Here is a 19,298-nt window from a genome sequence, read left to right as displayed (position 1 = left end):
TTTTTTATACAAAAACGTGAGAAAACGCCAGGTGACATCACACAGTCAGAAAATGGTCATTTCAATCACACCAATGTTCATGATGATAACTGCAAAGGATATTTAATTTTGTACAATATGAAACAATTGGTTCCCTGGTTTCTACTGATGACAGACATTGATGTGTTGGGAACTTTGTGTCGTTAAGAGAAGCCAAACAATCGTTTAAAAAAATAAATAAAAAAAATCACTGATGAGGTTTGAATATGGCCAAATAATAAACAAACAAGCTTGAATGGTAATAAAATCAAGGAAGGGGTTAAATGTGATCTCAAGTGCGCACACAATAAATATGAAAAGAACAGTCCAATTCATAAAAGATGCCCCATTCCATACCGGGACAATGCCCTACAGTCCAGGAACAAAAACAACTCAGATGGCGGGAAACGTCAAGTTCCACCTCTGGCCCGAGCATGTCTGCATCACTACCTGGTAGAACGGGTCGGTTGGAATGGGCACCACCTCCATGCACCGCCCCGTGCCGATGTTTTTGATCGACTGACCCTGCATAGGAAACAAGATTGACAGAGAGAAGCATACTGTCAAATATGACATCACAAAAACAAAGTACACCTTACCTGTTTGAAATCCCATTTGGTCAGCCTGATATGAGTCACCTTCTTGCAATCAAGGAGCTGCGGTTCAGTGTTTGGGAGAATGTCCACTATGCAGCGGGTGTCCATCCTGCTGTTGCCCAGTTCGCCCAGGAACATCTGATTGATTGCGTTGAAGCGCACTAACTGTGGAACGAGTGCACAAGTTCTTTTGAAACAAATGACTCCCCTGAAAGATTGTGTTGTCATATGCCACGCACCTGAGGATTCCAACCATGGCAACTGTACAGAATGACGGCGTGCCCCATCGGGTCACCCTGGTCCAAACACACTTTTGTGGCGTTCAAGTTGTACATCTTAAATGACAAATAAAGCCATCTTTTATCTCAATATAGAACATATATAGGTGCCAATATTGATACATGAAGTCGGCCATTATGGTTTTAATATCTTCTCTCCGGTGACACGTAAAAGACAGACTTCTTCTAGAGATTCTGTCCCACTGCAATCATACTAGAACCACATGTGACGTCAGAAAATGGTGTTGGACTCACCATGCCGTAGAGGACAGTGTTTTGGTGCGTTATCATTTTAGGGTAAACGTTGTCCAGGTACCACTTGAAGTTCTTACACTGCAGTTTCTTTCGGAGTTCCACTCTGTCAGTGATATTTCCATAGTCGATACCGTGACCCTGGACCGGATATCACATCAAGTTAGTAGTAGAAGAATATTTTGATTGGATGTGTGAGTGTTACCTCCATCGGAATGTTCCAGGCCATGTAGAAGTTGAGTTTGTATTCATCCATCCAAACCTCAGCCACGCGAAGACCGTTGCGCCGCATGAGGTCCGCTAGGGAATCTTTCAGGTAAGGTTTCTTAAAGCGTGTGATATGAGCCACGCGTGAGCACGGCAGCATCTCCATGCTGCCTCCGCACGTCCACACCTGCAGGAAAAAAAAAATTGACCAAAATGTTGGCTGACCACTTGATTGTCTCATCTTGTTTCTGATATTTGACAAGAAAGCGCTGATGAATGTTGACTACTACGTTAACGTAGCTAGCCTTTGAAGTAGCCACTAGCTAGCTAAACTGGCTCGTAAGTGTTTTACATTGTTTGTGATGCTTGACAAGATGGTGAATGTAGACGACTAGATTTTCTTTTGTGCTAGCCACTAGCTAGCTAGAACGGCTTGTTATGCTTTTCACATTTTCCATCCATCTTGTTTATGATGTTTGACAAGATGGCACACGGAGTGAGGATCTAAACTAGCATCCAGGGCCAGCTGCTAACTAACTATCCAATGCTATATGATTGTCCCTGAAGTTTTTGAGTTGGGGCCGGGTGGTGAAACCATATGAGATACTAACCCTAATGCCCAGTTCCACGTTCTCTCCCCCATAGACTTCCATTCCAGGGTCAAAGAGGCCCAGCTCACCAAAGTAAACCCGGTCTACCACGAAGGAGCAGCCAATCATAGAGGGACTTCTGTCAAGTGACCCCAAAAAACAGGTTTACAATGACATTTTTTCCACGACATTTTAAATTGGAGGTTACACGTAGCGATCCGGCCCACCTGATGGGGACGGTGTCGTCATTCAGGGCCGTCCACGTTTTCGAGGGCTGCATGTATTTACACCACAGCTGCCAGTCGTAGCCATGGGACGGCTGCCCATAGGTCACTAACCCAAAGGTATCGTGCTCGATGTTGTCGATAGCCGGCAAGATGATCCTGGTGCGTTCCTCCTTGATTCGGGTCAGAACCGGCTCAGCCCTGATAGGAGAAGGAATCACATGGTTTGGGTTAGCGACAGACTTGGTTGAAACTAACTTATCAACTAATTTGCCTCACCAGAAAGGAGTGAACTCCATGTGGGCGTCAAAGAATCCTGTGACCTCGGCGGTGGCCGCGTTCCACCCCGCAATCCTGGCCCGTATAAGACCCTCCCTCTTTTTGGTCCTGATGATCTTAACCAGACCAGGGTAGCGCTTATTCACGTACTCCTCCAACGGTCCTTTCAAACGCTCTTCAACACAATAAAATAGAAACATTATCATCTTCTTGGCCAATTCAGCGCCCCCTGCTGTCACCAGATGTCACTGGCGCTGACATTTGTTCTGTGGATTCGCCAACTTGACGGCTTTGATTTGTGAAGCAGAAGTGTCACATTTTTATGGAAATCAGATTTGAAATCATTTGTACATTTGAAAGATGCTGTTTGCGCCAGGAGCTAATAACATATAATCACAACCAAGGTGTGACAGTCATTAAAAAGAAGGCAGACTTGTCTTTTGTTTGTTTATCAAAACATTCCAAAGCTGCGAGATCACTCACAAGCCCTCGTGAAGCTCAAGTTATGATGTCAAAATGCTTCTTTTGCTGAATGTCACTTGATTGTTCATAATCACTATGCCCGATCAATAAACGGGTCTTACGAGCTATGCGTTCGTTTGTCCATACCGTCGTCGCTGCAGTCGTCTACCAGGATGATTTCCTTGAGCAGGTGTGCTGGTGTGTGATTGACAGCTGAGTGGATGGAGCGTAGGATGACGGATAGGGCCTCGTTGACGAAGATGAAGATAAGACCGATCTGGGGGAGCTCTGTCGGGTAAGTGTACTCTTTGCATCTACACGCAAACATACATAAGTAGCAGAAATCATTGATTTTTTTTTTTTTTTTTTTCTGTGGCAGCTGTTGGCTCACTTGCTGGGTCTGAAGTCTGGTATAGTTCGATCCAGCGAGATCTTGTCGCTCATGATGGCATCATAGCCGTACTTTTCCTTCTGGATTTCCGCTTGGATTTTGTCTTCAGGAGACAGCGTAAAAGGAACACCGTCTGCGCCTGGAGCATCGAAGCCCTCGACCAGACCCAGAGATCTGGAAAGACCTGAACACAACCCGACCCGTGATGCAGGCAAGTGAAAATCAGGTCATTGTTCCCCACAACATACATGTAAAATTGTAACTTTGGCTTGTCAATGTCGGTGCACTGCTGGGTTATAAATAATAGCTAACTAAACCCCAAGTTGAAAAAGGACTGAGCCTTGGTTTTATTGTCAGGATTTGTTGAGTCCTACCGCTCAGGTGTTTGAACACAATGTCCTCCAGGTAACGAAGCCGCTCCTTCAGACTGTCCTGCACGCTCTCAGCGCTCCTCTCCGGCTCCATCGTCATCATCTTCGGTTCTTGTTCAATCATCGGCTCTATCAGCGGTCTCTTCTCCATCATCCTAGTACCGTCCGAAAGCGGACGGCCATTGTGGCTCGATTTGGTGTTTGACAGAAAGAAGATTCCCAACAGTCCCAGCACGTTGAGCAAAAGTAAGAGCATCCATTTTCTTCCTTTGAAACCCATGACGCTGGCGACACGTGTGAAAGCAAACTAACTGGATGAGGTGTGTGTTGTTCAATAGAGTCAAGTCACACACCCAAGTCAAATTAGCAGAGAGGCTGCTTTTGAGAGAATGTCAAAAATGAGATGAAGCCACACCTCTTGCATGTAGGCGTAATACAATTTTAAATGTGTGTGTGTGTGTGTGTGTGTGTGTGTGTGTGTGTGTGTGTGTGTGTGTGTGTGTGTGTGGAGGTGTGTGTGTGTGTGTGTGTTCAAATCTGCTCCTAACCCCAAACTGACACCACCTTATTTGCAGGTATTAATCTGGATGGAAGTTGATTATCATTGCATTGTTGCTAACAGGCAACAATTCTATTCATGGGATAATTAGCCAGAAAATGACGTTACACTTCACCTCACCAAACAGGAAGTTCCACTGAAAACAAGAAACTAATTACTAAGTGGGTGTTCATATGTCAACAACTCAGCTCCATAGTTAGCTTCTTTTTTTTTTCTCCATACAATGAACTGATTTTTAGCTCTTGGTTCATTTTGTGTTTGGACCTTTCAGAAACGATTATCTCAGAATTCATAGGTATGCTTTTTTGCAGCTTGAATGGGACAACAAAACCATTTTTATTACAAATGTTTATTGACAGTCACCATGAGTAAATAAATAAAAAAACAAAAAAATGTAGGAATAGAAAAAAGTGCTTCACAAAAACATCCATCGATTAAAAAGTTTCCAAAAGGCCAAAGCTTCCAACGTTCCCAAAAGATCTGAGCTCCTCTTCTTCTTTCCTTTTTCACATGAACGCATCCAATCGCATCAGCCTCCTGGCACGGAGCTCCTCATCCGTTAAGCGGAAGCCATATGGAGGTGGAGCGGCAAACTGAGTCGAACCATCGCCGTGGCGTGCTGAAAAACACATTAGCTAGGTCCTTAGCGTCAACAAAAGTCATAGCTACATGCTATTTAGTGTTTTAGCCTACTAGCTAATTAGTGTTTGCTATTTAAGTCCAAATTAGCATCTCGCGCTAATCGCTCTGAGTGAAAACGGAAATGTCACTTTCGTAACAGTAATAATATTGCCACCCGTGCCCACCTGTGCCACGAAGACTGTTCCTGATGGCCGCCGCCAGCTGCTCCTCCTCCGTCATTCCGCCCGTGTACGTTGACGTTCCATCATTTGCCGTGTACTGATCGCTTCTGGAGCTTCTACCGCTGTAGCCTACAGTGTGACAGGTACAGTGTTATAAAAAATGTAAAAATCCATAACGTGTTGAGTGTTTTACCTGAGGACCTGAAGTGCGTTCTGGGCATGAAGTTGCGGGATGACATCAACCCTGATGAGAAGAGCATATATAGATAGTATGTATGTACATTATTCATCCATCCATTATCCGATCATTTATTCATTTATGCTGTCCCCATGCTCAAGCTCACCAGCACACATCTTCATCATCTTCTTCAATGGTCCAGCAGTGTAGAGGAGGCCCACCAGGATACCCGCAAGGTGACCAATCAGGGACGTCCTGGTGAGGAGGAGAAAGAAAGGTGAATGCTGCCCCCTGCTGGCCTCTATTGCATACACAACTCACCCTGGTGCTGTGATGTGGATGAGGACCAGCTCCACCCAGCTGGCGTAGCGGTTGGACACAGGGAAGCCCATCACATATGTCACGCCGCCGGGATGGTAGTAGTTATTCAGGACCTTCAGTGAAAAAATCACCCCTAAAATATAGAAAATATAAAGATGAATTCGCCGTGAATGCGCTCAATGTTTCTGTAGTGTTGTCACATATTATTTTTCATTTGTTCAAGGTTAAATTGTTACATGTGGTGTGGTTGTGTATTATTGATTTAATTTATTCATTGTGTTAAATTCAGTCAATAATTCTCGTTTGTCTTTTAGTTTGTGTCCGACCTGAGAATCCGACAGCACAGGCGGCGCTGTACGACTGGTCATCGGTAAGATGGGTGAGCCCCGCCTCCAGCGCCAGGTAGAGCGCGCCGGTGAGCAGCGAGAAGACGGCCAGCACGTACGCGAACCAAACGGCGCCCAGACGACGCTCCAGGCGGATGCCCTTCATGACGAACGACACCATGTTGAAGTAGAGGTGCATGTCGTCGGCGTGGTGGAAAGGAGACAGAAGGAGGCGGCGCCACTCGCCCGACCAGTACGCTTGATGGACGCTCACGCATGCCTATAGAGAAGGTGAGCCAAAAAGTTTCGTCACATTTTCAGTATTGCTGACTTTGGTCCTTCCAGTGGTCTGGAAATGTGTTGCATGCACAAATCTAAATTTGAGTCGGACAAACGTGCGTCGAGTACCTTCATCAGTGGAGCCGCAGGGAAGAGGAAGAGGTAGGCGTTGAGGCCCAGCACGGCTAGGGTGACAGGTGGGATGTTGTCCAAGCCCACCTGGTAGAGCTGCGAGAATAGCAGCAGCAGGCCGAGATGCGAGCTTCTGTGACGGCCCCGCATCTTCTAAAGTCGCGCCTCTCTATCTGCTTCGGAGCATCAATACAAAATGCCAGCTGTCATACGTCATCATCAGCTCCACGTGACTGATGCAATGCTAATGTAATAGCGTTACAAAAAACAAGTCATATTCAAATAAATGTTACGCCATCGATAGAAGGCTCCGTTCTTTCGATTATTCACGATGTGCTTAAAGTTTTCACTTGTCTCACTTTTATTACGGATGTTGAAACTTTACATTTCCTCACGCCTTTCCGCCACAAGTTCCGAGCTGCAGTAACAGCGTGGAAAGTAACACTGCGTTTCATCACCGTGTAATGGACACTGAAATGAATGCTTAGTAACGCTTGTTTTCAATGGACGGGTCGTTATCATGTATTCTATTTGTATTTACGTGTACATGACAGTTAATAAGCAGGGCGTGTACAGACGAAATAAACACAACAAACGGAAGGCTACGTGTCCCTGGCGCAGTATGCAAAATTGACCTACTTTCGTTTGTGTGTTGTTTCTTCGTCGAATGCTAATGCTAATGAAGAAGTGTCCAAACTGACGCTGCTTAAAAACTTGTGACGACAAATACAGGAAGTGCGCGTCGTAATTTTTTTTAAACAATCTTTATTGAACGTCTCAAATCATCAGAAAACTGATCAATATACAATACACAGTCGATACGCAGAGACGGGAGCTAATGTGATTTTAAATAAAACGTTAAACAAAGCAATAATATTTAAATGTTCATTGTTGGTCGTTTGTATGGGCGGGGCCAGTTGAGTGAGGAGTGACGTCAGCAAAGAGGGGCCGCACCAGGTTGGATTTCGTTTAAAAATGTAAGAAAATAGGTTTTGAATGATTAAATTGAGTTTTGTGTCAATTAAAGTTCACAAAAAAATGACTAAATTCGCATGGGAAAGAAACTCTACAGTACATTAATTTTAGAGTGACTTCAGAGTCAATGAATAGATCAACGCTCGAGCTTTCCAGCATTTGTTTCATCAAATAAATACTCGACACATATGTCAAATTTAAGAAGATAATATTTGTCAGGAAATCACCCATGTTTAATTTTAAGAAAAAATTTCTTTGCTTTATTTGTAAAAAAAATAAAAAAATAAAATAAAATACATGGACGAGACCAGATTATTTCCCAGTGTAAACTGAAAAAAAAACAGAGCAGTAAACAATATTTTTGGTTAAAAAAAAATCACATATGCATTTACAAATTTATTGTGAAAGACACTGCCATTTGCTGAGGTAAGCCTAAAAATATCTGCATCACAAATGTGATATCGTAGGGGAGGCGTCATCATCCCGTGGACCTTTCTGCCGCTTCCTCCTTGGTCATATGTGTCATTAACAGCCACAAACCACATTGCTGAGGTTTGCTTCTGGTGCCGTCACTAAGTCAACTAAGTGTCAAATATGTCAGGGGGGCCTTTGCTGCTCTGACGTGACTCAAACTACAATTTAAGAAGAACTGAAAATTAAAAAAAAAACAGGAAGTATCTATTTTCAAGCTTCATCTTTATTTTTAGCATCTATTATAGTGATGCTAATGTTAACAGTGCAAGAGGCTGATCCACCAAATATTTGAAATCATGAAAGTAGGTCATCACCAGTCGTCCCAGCAAGGTCAATGATGGAAATGCAAGTTCAACTGTTTGGTTACATAGTTGCTTTCATTTGGTCCATGCATCAAATATTTTTGTGGCTTTTTGCTTTCATTTCAGCTACTATGTAATATTAATGACATATTTTTTTGTTTTTGAGTATGATGAATTGCTCTATGTATTTATGGATCAAATTTGGGGCAGTGTAGTGTGATGGAAGTGTTTCCTCCTGTGTTATTTATGACCGCAAGCAGACTTCCTGTTTCTTTATAAGGAAACCGGACTTTTCCTGCATCCTTATAAGGATGTTCATCTGGCCACGTGTCCTAATATATACATCTCAGGTTCCTTCTCCGATCCACTCCGACGTGGACATCCATCAAATGGTGAGTGGACCTCCGCATAAATTTCATCATAACGATGTCAAACAAAATGTATGAACTTGTCATTTGAGAAAAAATGGTGTGTGAATGGTGACGAGCTGAATTGACATGGAATTAATTCTTTAATGATCTATTATTTCTTCTCAAAATGTAGCAATTTAGGGAACGTGATAAATGGATATCAGAAATGAGCAGAATATTTTGAGGCTGGCATGATTTGAATTGGAAAAAATGTAGTAGTCAAAAATGAAGGACAAGTAAAACATTTTATTTATTTATTTGGGGACTTTTACCGTAAACATTTAAGAATTTGGTGAAACTTTACTGACACTAGATTGCTTTGCTGTGGCATATTTCAGATCCTGGGATGTGTGTGTCCAGGTGTCTGCGCTGCGTGGGCGTGGCTCTGGTCGCCTTGGCGACCGTGTGCGCTGTGGCCAACGTCCTGCTGCTGCTGCCTGAGCTGAAGGTCCACTTCCTGTTGGAAGGTCACGTGACCAGAGAGGCCTCCTGGGCCACGGGACTGTGGAGCTCCGGACTTCTGGTGAGACCACACGCCGGGATGGTCATCTTGGTCATGTTGCTACCTACCGTGTGACTTGCTTGTGTCTTGTGATGTTTTGGCTCCTCTTGTGTCTCTTGTAAAACCACTTGAAGAACATCTTGTTGATTTCATTTTCAGGTTGTGCTTGGTGCTCGAGCGTTTTTGCAGAGCAGCCGCACGGCGGGATGCTGCGCCTTCAGGACACAGGTAACACTGCGGTGTGTAATGGAAATAGTAGCAGTAGTAATTGTTATTTTATATGTGTGTGTGTGTGTGTTGTGCGCAGATGTTGCGTCAGGCCTTGTACTCGTGTGCGTGTCTGCTGTCTTCTGCTTTCTGTTGTCTGGTTAGCATTACAGGGCTGGTCCAAGGTCCTCATTGTCTCTACAACACTACAAGTGGACCAGTCTGGGGTGTACCACTTCAACCCACCGCTGATAGGTGACAAACAAACAAACAAACACACACACACACACACACACACACACACACACACACACAAACTATTTACTATTGCATCACTACAGGGACGCCGGGTACCTCTACAACAGAAGTCTGTGGTCAGGTGTATGTTTGGAGCCCAAGAGTGTTGTCCAGTGGAATGTAATTCTCTTCAGCATACTAGGGGGCGCTAGTGGGGTGCAGGCCCTCCTCTGCGCCGCCAACGTCATCAATACCTTGCTGGGTGTCGTCTTGGGACACGGTGTGGGTAACAATAAGGTATGTATGAATTATTAGCTATATGCTGAGGAATTGGTTAATGTATTGCTATTTTGTTTCTCATTGTGTCGTATTAAATTTAGCATTTGAACATGATGCGTTTGTGTGTTTCAGGTGGGCCCCGTTTCAGTGTGACATGGCGGTAACGACATGAGGTGAACGCCACTGTTTTTTAATTGACTGCACTTTACAACCAATTAAGCTGAGCACAAAACTTGAAGAAAATAAGCTAATCGACATCTAATAGATTTGTTCTGTTTGTTCATCAATTTATCATTAATTCACGTTGAATTCATTAGAAAATGTAAGTACCGTGACATGATTGCAGGTTATTTTGGTCCTCGTTTTCTGGCCAGAGAATTATTTATGGTAATTGTTGATTAAACCTGTTTATTTTTAACGACCATTTCAATTATCATTATTTAAATGGTGTTGACAAGCTTTACTGATTCAACTATTTATTTTTAATGTCAATGTAGCTGTTTATAACATATTACAAATGTATTAGCGTAAATTAAATATGACCGTTTTTTAATTATATTCTCGTTTACGCTTAGATGACTGGCAATACAGTATTCCACCTACAGGTGGTGCTGTCTCCTCTGTAAAACCTCAAGAAGCAATAGTAGTGAATGTACTTCAAATTAATGTTCTCATATTTTGTACATTTATTTCTGTCAACCAGTTGATTCATTGTGGTCAATTGTTGCAAACTCTTGCCTAAAGTACAAAATAAAATACCATAAAGTGCAATTAGAATCCTTTCAAAGTGAAAGTTGTTTTTTTTAATTTCAAAACATTTACAAACAGATGGAAAATTTGGACCACACAAATGTTTGTATGATGGTCCTCTCTGTGTGTGTGTGTGTGTGTGTGTGTGTGTGTGTGTGTGTGTGTGTGTGTGTGTGTGTGTGCAAGACCACATTCACAGATGTACACACACACACACACACGCACACAAACGGCCTTGTGAAAGTCTGTGACATCATACGTGGACAGTTCGAAGAATGTGTGTGCCCGCGTACGTTTGACTGAAACCAGCAAATGTAACCTGTAAAAATGAAGGAAAAAAAATATAGTGCTCAAATTGTTTGTCAAGCATAATGAATACTTTTAAATCATCAAGTTCTGATGGTCCACTTCCTGTGTGCTTTGAGGTTCTTGCTGGTTTGGGAGGTGCAGTTGAGGCTGAGGTGTTTGGAATAACTCAACACATTTGGAGGTGGATGGATGGATGTGGGATTTAGACGTGCTTGTTTTGTAGTCCAGTTCCCTACTGGCAGGTGGCCGGGGGGAGGTTGTACCCCTTGTACATTTGCTTTTTCAGTGCAGCACCTCCCTGTCGGTCGATCCGGGGCGGGCGGGGTAGATGTGGAGCTGTGGTAGGTCGATGCCGTCGTTGTGCAGCTCCTCCTGCTTTTGGAGGCCGTGAAGTTTGGCCACCAAATCGGCGATGAACACCTGCCAAGACCATAAATTGCAGCAATATCATTAGCCCGTCTATGATGTTTTGCATTGTGTGTTAGCATTAAGCTAACAGATCTTCATAAGATTTTTTGCTCGCGACACAAAGCAAAAACGTCGCAAAACTAAAAAAAACTTGAAGGTCAAGGTGCTTGGAAATCAACCACTAAATTATGATAATCTGGTGCATCAAAATGATTACAAGTTGTGAAATGGAATGTTTTGTTTACCTCTGTGTTGTTGTTACACAAATGAAGAATCTCCTGGAATGAACACACACACGTAAGGGCACAACGCATTATTTTTCTGATTCTGGACACTTCATTCAGTAATAAGAAGTAAAATAGCGCCACCTGCAGTCGGTGCGTCCTCTCAGCGTCAGTCTTCAGGTCGAGAAGATCATCGATGTTAACCTCCTCAGGCATGTCCTCCTCCTAATCATCATCAACACAAACAGCTTAATGTGCTAAAAATGCCAAATGTTTTAATTGCACTTCCTGTGTGTGCCTACAGGGGGAGACAAATTCAACAGAAGGGAGATGAAAGAAGGTGATAGCAGGTATTTTTTTGAAAAAAAGTGCTGTTGAATTTTGATCACTTTAAGGTGTATCATCTACTTCGAAACACATCCGAATCCAGATGATTTTATTTTGTGCAACCATTTGCCAAAATACAATTGAGTAAAATCTACTTTTTTTTCAGTGCATGTGTTCAACGTGTTTACTTTTCTCTCACACACACACACACACACACACACACACACACACACACATTGATTGTGGCCGTGTGGGTTTGTTTGCCATTCCTTTGCCTCATTACTGTTTCCTGGTCTGATCTGTCCATGTATGGTCAATTGCCAGATGTTTGCGTGTGTGTTTATATTGATTCAGGATGAGTTATGGACTCGCCAACTGTGATATTATTATTGTAACAAACACGACTTGTGATTTGCTATCACAAAACCCAAATCATCAGGGGGTAGCATGTGTGTGTGTTTATGAGTGGGTCCTAAGCTCCGCCCCCTGTTGTTTATCAGCTGCAGACATCGGTGTGATGTCATCACGTCCAAGTAATGAAGTGTGTGTGTCTGTGTGTGTGTGTGTGTGTGTGTGTGTGTGTGTGTGTGCAGATTATTGTTCATTGACTGATTTGTGGTGTCAGCAAGTGTCGCTATACACACAGGCACACTAATCTCCGTGTTGGTCCATAATAGAAGCACTATTTGACCTCGTTAGGTTAATGCTGACTTCTTTGTGTGTGCTAGTGTGAGTTGTGTATACAACGTGGATGTGCACGCGCATGTGAGTGTGTATTTATGTTGTGGGGGTCGGGGAAGGTACTAACTTAGAAAAACACAACCAGCTGCAACAAAGACAAAAACACGCACCCACATTCGTGGACACATTTTTGCTATTGCAATACTAGTACACACACACACACAAAACAGACAGATGTCAAGCTAATAAATCAATAGCACTAATAGCTGTTAGCATCTGTCTTCTTTGTCTTCTTCCTGTTCACCTTAATTTGCATGTCAGAGGCTTCCCCAATTGTTTCATTGATTGATGACTAATGGGTCAAGAATTCTCATCATCACTGACATCACCAATGGAACGTCATCGAATAAACGAGCAGTGGGTTTGAGTGTGTTATCGTCAGTGCGTTTGTGTTTATTATATGAAGCATCATGACTTTGTGTACTCATAGTCATAACATTCTTAGCAGTATGTGTGTGTTTGTGGACCCAGATGGGACGTCTGACAGGAAATGAAGCAAACGGACAGATGTAATTATCTATTTATCACTGGACACATGGACACACATTCAGTCCACATGCACACACACACACACACACACACACACACACACACACACACACACACACACACACACACACACACACACACACACACACACAGTGACTGGCTAATATCAGGGGACAAATAATTGTCTTCCTCCTTACCTTCATCTATTATGCATTGAGCGTGTGTGTGTGTGTGTGTGTGTGTGTGTGTGTGTGTGTGTGTGTGTGTGTGTGTGTGTGTGTGAGTGAGATGAACAAAGACGACCGTTTGGACGCTGACATTATCAATCTAAAGCCTCATATATCTTCCCATTTCCTGACACCTTAATAACCCCACTCTCCTCAATGGTTGTTGAACGAAACACACTCGGGAGCGTTTGATAAAAACGTGAACTCCATAAACGAATAAATAAAAGGAAAACAGATTTCAGTCGACTGCAAATGACTCCATTTTTTTATTAAGACCTCAAACTTGATCAAAAACTGCTCATGACATAATGTTTTATATAAGTTGTATTATCAATAGTAATAGTAATCAAGTATGAACTATTGTAGAAGTTGAACGGTAAGTACTCCATCCCTGAAACTTAATATGGAAGGCTAAAAACACTTGAGCTGACACTCTCACATCTACGCACTAAAATATTCTTCGTGTGATGTCAAAAAGTACTACAAAGATATCTGCACAACACACACACACGCCTGCAGCTGCGTCTGCGCTGTCAGTTCCACTTTGCGTCCACTCTGAACACTGCCAAACACTCTTCCATTCCTCCGTGTGACCTTTAACCATGTGCACAAATCCTTGTCATCTCTAATCATCATTTTTACTTTAACAATTTATTCATTTTTATATAGTGACATTCAGTAACATCACTGAACATGACTGTTTTTAAGAGCATCTTTACAATAATATGAAATAATTTTATCGAAGTAATGTGTTTATAGTGACTGCAATAGTAGTCATTGTAATAATAATAGTGTAGTAAGTCTCTGTGCCGCTGTTTTGGTCAGCAACTGTGGTCTCGCAGGGCTACAAGAGCACAGCAAGTCCAGTACTCACCCGGCCCCTGTAGAGCTCGTCCAGGCCGCAGTCGATCCACTTCTCCACGTCCAGCCTCCTCTGGAGCTCCTTGCGGTTGTACTTGACGGTGACTCGGGCTTGGCGCCGCTGCAGGCTGTGGCCGCCCGGTTCACGCCCACCGCCGCCGCCACTGCTGCCGCGGGCTCGGTTGGGTGACTGATGGTTGCACACCTTGTTCACCCGCCGCCCGACCCGATTCGCCGCCATCGGGAATGCGCAATTACTGAGAGGATGACTTAAGACTAAACTGGTGATCTAAAAACGATAATAGTAACTAGAGAAACTAACACATTGAGTGTTATTTTTTTTCCCTTCAGATGTTAACAAAACTGAGAATTAAAATAGAGAGAAATAAATGCATGAAATAATGACAAGCAATGATGCACGCTGGCCAAGGTGCGTACACACACGCACAGGACTGGTGAGGCGCAGCAGCAGGGTGGGGAACCACGCGGTGGCTCACGTTGCCTTCACATGCTGCGGGAAACCGGGACATTAACGATATTCTCTTTGACTTTCGATGCTCCCAGTAATGGGATTCTTTTGTTTCACTTTGAACAAAACAATATTCACGCAAAACGCTATTGCATGAAAAGACGTCATAGTCATCCAATGTTGAAGTGCCGGTATAAATTGGGTGGAGCGGTACATTGTCTAATTTACCAGTAGACATTAAACACAACATCACCTCAGACGTTTAGGTCCTAGCGCCGATTTGTTCAATAAAGTTTGTGAATAATTGATAAAAGAGCAGCAACAGCGCCACCTGCGGTGTCAGTTGAGTACACGCATGAATATCGGTTAATAATTACGTCACTAGTTATGTTTGTCAAATAAATGTCTGCAAGGGAGGTAAAAAACAACAACATATCTTTCATTTCAAATTTCTTAATCTATCAGCAAATATTCATTTACTTAAATGTCAAATGTGTTGTTAAATAGAAAAAAAATAAAAATGTTACTGGAAAACGTCACCGTTTCTGTGGGCGTTCCCAAAGCTGACTCACCTGTAAAGCAGGTTGAATTTGCTGCGACATAAAAAAAGCAGGAAGTGAACCTGCTCTCTCGCGAACTTGTTTTTCGGATTACTTGTTTTAACTTGAACATAAAACTCGAAAGCTCAAAATGACGCGTGCGTGTCTTAGACATGTTTTGAATTTTCTCTGGATCGGCCTGGTTCTTTCTTGCGACTGGAAGCCTTTACCAGACAATGTTTGGCAAGTCCCGTCCTTCGAAGCCGGAGCTCAACAGGTGGCCGAGTTCGATACCTCCGACCCGGAGGCCTGCCGGCAGAAATGTTGCTCGAACTCCCTTTGCTCCGTGGCTCTTTTGGGCTACCCGGCGGACACCATGGCGAAGTGCATACTGATGGGGTGCATGGGCGGATGTCAGCTGAAGCCCAGCTTCCAGTTTGAGGTGGTCGGAGTGAAGCAGCCACCGATAGCCGTACCACTTGATGGGAACTCGCCACCTGCCAGAAATGAAAGATCGGAGCAGCTTCAAGTCGCCGTCTCACTTGCCGAGGCATCGGAGCCCTCCAAAAACAGCACAAGTAAGAACCATTTGAATTTTTATGACGTTCTGAGCAGTGGTGGGAAGTAAAGAAGTAGAAATACTTTGAAGTACTTATACAGCCCCTCCACCATAACGTCCTGGCCTGGCTTTTTGGGCCACGTTGGCTGCCTCACTCCTGTACTTTTGCGCTATATTCTTGCGCTTGCTCCATTTTTTGCTCCTCTTATTTATTTATGTATTTATTCATCGCTCTTATTTATTCATTGTACGTGCCTTCTTGTTTTTACTTTTTGTGTTGTTTACTTAAATGTGTTTGTCCGTGGACCAATATATAATATAATATAATATATGTAATATGTCTTGTCACCGTGGGATAGTAGGAAACCAAATTTCGATCTCTTTGTGTGTCTTGACATGTGAAGAAATTAACAATAAAGCAGACTTTGACTTATTTACTGTTTCTGATTTGTACAGATGTTCATTGTGCTAATTTATCTAAACAGATTATTGACAGTACATATTTGTATTTATTTTTGCGCTTTAGTATACATATTATTCCTGCCATCTAAATTAGGATTTGATATTCCACTATATTTATTCTGAAATGATCCATAAAGAAGTCGTCGTCGTTGAGCAATGGCTTTTAATTTTTAAATGACGAGCGATCGTTTAAAAGTGGTTGGCAAATTTGTGTTGTGTGTCTTTTACTTGTTATTGTGTTTTCATGATTTCAAGTCATTCTATGAATTGTTCAAATGACTCAACAGGAAGTAATCCTACATGCTGAGATAAACACAAGCACACCCTTAATCTGATCCATTTCGAGTTATTTCTGTTTGTCCTTGCACAATTATCTGGGAACATATTTGTCATTCACGATAATGCGTGAGAATGTCGTACCGGTCGGTCCAGTTCCTCCCAGCTTGCCAGACGACTCCTGTAAACAGAAACAAAGCCAATCCGAGCGCAAATAAAAGCATCGAGGTCACATGTCACCTTTTGAGGAAATGTTTGTGTGAACATTTTTATTTGTGGATTCTTGTTTCAGTTGCCTGTCACCAGCCCATGATCGTCGGCTCGTGTCGCGCTGCCTTCCCCAAATTCTACTACGACATCGTCAACCAGACGTGCCGCAGCTTTACGTACGGCGGCTGTGAAGCCAACGGCAACAACTTCGACAGCCTCGAGGACTGCGAGGCCACCTGTAGTGGAGTCACTGGTGATTTTATTCAAACGACTTGCCAGAGTGCTTTTGTTCTAAAAGCTAATCCTACAACTCCAAGGACAGCAGTTCATGGCGTTGTTTAAAAAGCTAAACTTCTTCTCCTCTGGTTTCTCCTCAGGATCCGTTCTTCCCGAAGAGTCGTCACCAACGACATCTGAAGATTCGGCCAAATCAATTCGAATGGCTCAGATCCCCTCTCTAAGTAAATATTTCCAAAATGCGGGTTAGCAACTTAAGACTTGACAATACAACAGCAGTCACTGCAGCAGTGTTAGTGTGTCGCTAGCTAAAGCCCAGTGAAGGCTGAACATAGCAACAGTGCTAGGCTAGCAAGATTAATGATAGTTTAGCCTACCAGGGTCAGTACGAGGATTAGATTGTACTACATTCAGTAGCAAGTTTAGTATAAATATCAGTACCGGGAGCAGTACTCAGTATTTTGTCTTTGCAGGTTCCCTGATGTACGAAGATGATGATGATGATGATAATGATGTCGAAGATAAAGGTAAGGTGTGAGTGACTGGTCGCCTCAATACTGAATGACCGCAGTGTTAGCGTCACGTGACACATAGTTGTCTCTGTCTCCCTCTAGTGGTCTCTGCTGATGAATATTCTGGTACGTGACCCTTTTTTTTTTTTTTTTTCTCTCAAAGTTTAGTTTACTCAGTGGTGACATTGAGAGGCCATCGTTGATGTAGCGTTGACAAAGCTGACTAACTTTCTGTGGCCTAATCAGAGCGTTGCGAGGCGGAGCCAATGGTGGGTCCGTGCAGAGCTGCATTCCGCCACTGGTACTACGACACCCAGCAGGGCCAATGCAAAGCTTTCATTTACGGAGGCTGCAAAGGCAACAAGAACAACTACAAGAGCCAAAAGAGCTGCTTGGATGCTTGCCACGGTAACTGCAATACTACTTCCAAAACCTACGAAAGGGATTTCGAATTGAGTACAAGGGCAATATGAGTGTTATTGTATTGAGCAATGACATTGTGTGTTCTACAGTGAGTGTTGTCCCCGCCCCCAAGAAGCTTTTGTCACCTGACTCATCCTCAGGTACTCCCTGACTTCTTTCAACTTTGACCTCTATGTCTCTCTTGATGACCTTAAACAAGTAATGACTTGGGAGTTTTTTTTTTTTATTAGATCTAGAAGAGGAATGTTTGTCGTCTCCCGACCCGGGTCCTTGCCGCGCCGCCTTCCCCAAGTTCTACTACGACCCGACCACCGACAGCTGTCAATCATTTATCTACGGCGGTTGCCACGGCAATAAAAACCGCTACAGCAGCGCTGAGGAGTGTCAGACCCGATGCAATGGCGCCGCAGATGGTAACCACACATTTTTAGTTTTACTCTCACTAGTATTTAGTACCAAGGTGGATTACTTGAAGCTAAAATCAGCCTGAGTTTTCTTTTCTTATGAGGTGTCCTCTTCTCCCATTGTTGTTCCTTCAGGTTTCTTGGCAGGTCGTGAAAAATCACGCAGTCGCTGGACCATAGGTAGGTTCTCCCAATCCGACACACGCCAGCATCATCTTCTTCCTTCTTTGGAAGGTTTACTTGCAGTTAACATGTAAACACATATGAATAATATTGATACGATGTTTTTCTTTCCAGCATTCTTTGTTCTCTTGACCCTGGCGGCCATTTGCATTTTGATGGTGTCCGCCCTGGTGGTGACCATGCTGAGACGTCTGCGCGTGAGCCGCAGATCCTCTATCGTCAGGTAGGTGGCGCCATTGCGCCAGACATGACTCATCCCAAACAATGCCACTAAAAGCTGATTTGTGATTTTCTTCTTCTTCAGTGACAAGGAGGAACTGCTTCCAGACGTGCGTTCATCTTTCGAGTCTCTGAACGTCCCGACCTTGCCAGCCATTCGCAAAGTCTGAAACGTTTGCGGGAGTTACTTTATTAGGTACATCCTCTGATCTCAGCTAATGTAAACTACAGATTGAAATTTAATATTAAACATGAATTACAGGCATCACAGGAACATAATTAGCATAATAACCAATATTACTGCATTAATGAAATTTGTTTGTATTGGATTGATGTAGCTAATAAATTGAGTTTGAGGTGATTGTCTACTTCCTAATTCCAGCACAAAGGTTAATTGTAGGATTTTTTTCATCTTATTTTTCAAACCTTGATTGTGTGTGTACCACTTGTGTGCTTTTAATGTTTTTATGTTATTGCTAATAAGCAGCAAGCAGCCTTAGTCACCTTAGATTCAAAAATTGTAATCATTCTTATTGCAACATTTAATTGAATACTTTGGCAATGGATATGTCATTTGTATATGACAGCTTGTAAAAGTTTTAGTTGCTTATTTTTATATAATCACATTTTTAAAGCTCAAATGACACAATTCTGTCAGATTTGCAGGCAGGGTGTAAAATGTCAATTTTTTTTGTTCATGAAATCTTCAATAAACTTATCTATGATTTCAACCAATTGTTTGCCATCTGTCTTGCTAATTAAAACATTGTTTTGAAAGAAATGTTATTGTACGTGGGAAAAAACAAGAAGACAGCTG

The 19,298-nt window shown here is 42.9% G+C and overlaps 5 protein-coding genes across 6 annotated transcripts; 2 read left to right on the top strand and 3 right to left on the bottom strand.

The window, feature by feature from the left end:
• Positions 1-98: 98 nt before the first annotated feature.
• LOC147054119 (polypeptide N-acetylgalactosaminyltransferase 17-like) lies at positions 99-4,090 on the bottom strand. The gene is made up of 11 exons (XM_085917349.1): positions 3,672-4,090; positions 3,298-3,481; positions 3,054-3,220; positions 2,445-2,619; positions 2,169-2,366; positions 1,963-2,080; positions 1,350-1,538; positions 1,148-1,285; positions 854-949; positions 618-779; positions 99-543 (listed from the first exon to the last, which is right to left on the bottom strand). Exons 1-11 carry the CDS (start codon positions 3,946-3,948, stop codon positions 412-414), a joined length of 1,836 nt encoding a protein of 611 aa, XP_085773475.1. The 5' UTR covers positions 3,949-4,090; the 3' UTR covers positions 99-411.
• Positions 4,091-4,553: 463 nt separating this feature from the next.
• On the bottom strand, positions 4,554-6,988 carry rhbdd1 (rhomboid domain containing 1). 2 transcript variants are annotated; one of them, XM_085917371.1, is made up of 8 exons: positions 6,906-6,988; positions 6,264-6,442; positions 5,856-6,135; positions 5,530-5,662; positions 5,375-5,463; positions 5,224-5,274; positions 5,034-5,159; positions 4,554-4,846 (listed from the first exon to the last, which is right to left on the bottom strand). In XM_085917371.1, the coding sequence occupies exons 2-8, from the start codon at positions 6,414-6,416 to the stop codon at positions 4,734-4,736; spliced, it is 945 nt and encodes a 314-aa protein (XP_085773497.1). In that variant the 5' UTR covers positions 6,417-6,442; positions 6,906-6,988; the 3' UTR covers positions 4,554-4,733. The 2 variants fall into 2 exon arrangements, with proteins under 2 accessions (XP_085773497.1, XP_085773498.1); XM_085917372.1 differs by having other exon boundaries at positions 6,264-6,439; positions 6,906-6,983.
• Positions 6,019-10,343, top strand: LOC147054117 (transmembrane 4 L6 family member 1). The gene is made up of 7 exons (XM_085917377.1): positions 6,019-6,146; positions 8,298-8,409; positions 8,766-8,950; positions 9,089-9,157; positions 9,237-9,391; positions 9,478-9,670; positions 9,785-10,343. The coding sequence occupies exons 1-7, from the start codon at positions 6,132-6,134 to the stop codon at positions 9,803-9,805; spliced, it is 750 nt and encodes a 249-aa protein (XP_085773503.1). The 5' UTR covers positions 6,019-6,131; the 3' UTR covers positions 9,806-10,343.
• Positions 10,344-10,522: 179 nt separating this feature from the next.
• ppp1r14ab (protein phosphatase 1, regulatory (inhibitor) subunit 14Ab) lies at positions 10,523-14,420 on the bottom strand. Its single transcript, XM_085917381.1, has 4 exons — positions 14,002-14,420; positions 11,488-11,568; positions 11,365-11,397; positions 10,523-11,131 (listed from the first exon to the last, which is right to left on the bottom strand). The coding sequence occupies exons 1-4, from the start codon at positions 14,227-14,229 to the stop codon at positions 10,994-10,996; spliced, it is 480 nt and encodes a 159-aa protein (XP_085773507.1). The 5' UTR covers positions 14,230-14,420; the 3' UTR covers positions 10,523-10,993.
• A 616-nt stretch (positions 14,421-15,036) lies between these two features.
• spint2 (serine peptidase inhibitor, Kunitz type, 2) lies at positions 15,037-19,212 on the top strand. Its single transcript, XM_085917357.1, has 11 exons — positions 15,037-15,574; positions 16,586-16,756; positions 16,881-16,964; positions 17,214-17,267; positions 17,355-17,378; positions 17,499-17,660; positions 17,765-17,815; positions 17,906-18,088; positions 18,215-18,259; positions 18,377-18,485; positions 18,567-19,212. The coding sequence occupies exons 1-11, from the start codon at positions 15,148-15,150 to the stop codon at positions 18,649-18,651; spliced, it is 1,395 nt and encodes a 464-aa protein (XP_085773483.1). The 5' UTR covers positions 15,037-15,147; the 3' UTR covers positions 18,652-19,212.
• Positions 19,213-19,298: the final 86 nt, after the last annotated feature.

The sequence above is a fragment of the Syngnathus leptorhynchus genome, chromosome 7 (genome assembly GCF_054491065.1).
Source record: "Syngnathus leptorhynchus isolate UIUO chromosome 7, UIUO_Slep, whole genome shotgun sequence".
NCBI classification, from domain to species: Eukaryota; Metazoa; Chordata; class Actinopteri; order Syngnathiformes; family Syngnathidae; genus Syngnathus; species Syngnathus leptorhynchus.
This window is presented reverse-complemented; position numbering and strand designations above follow the sequence as displayed.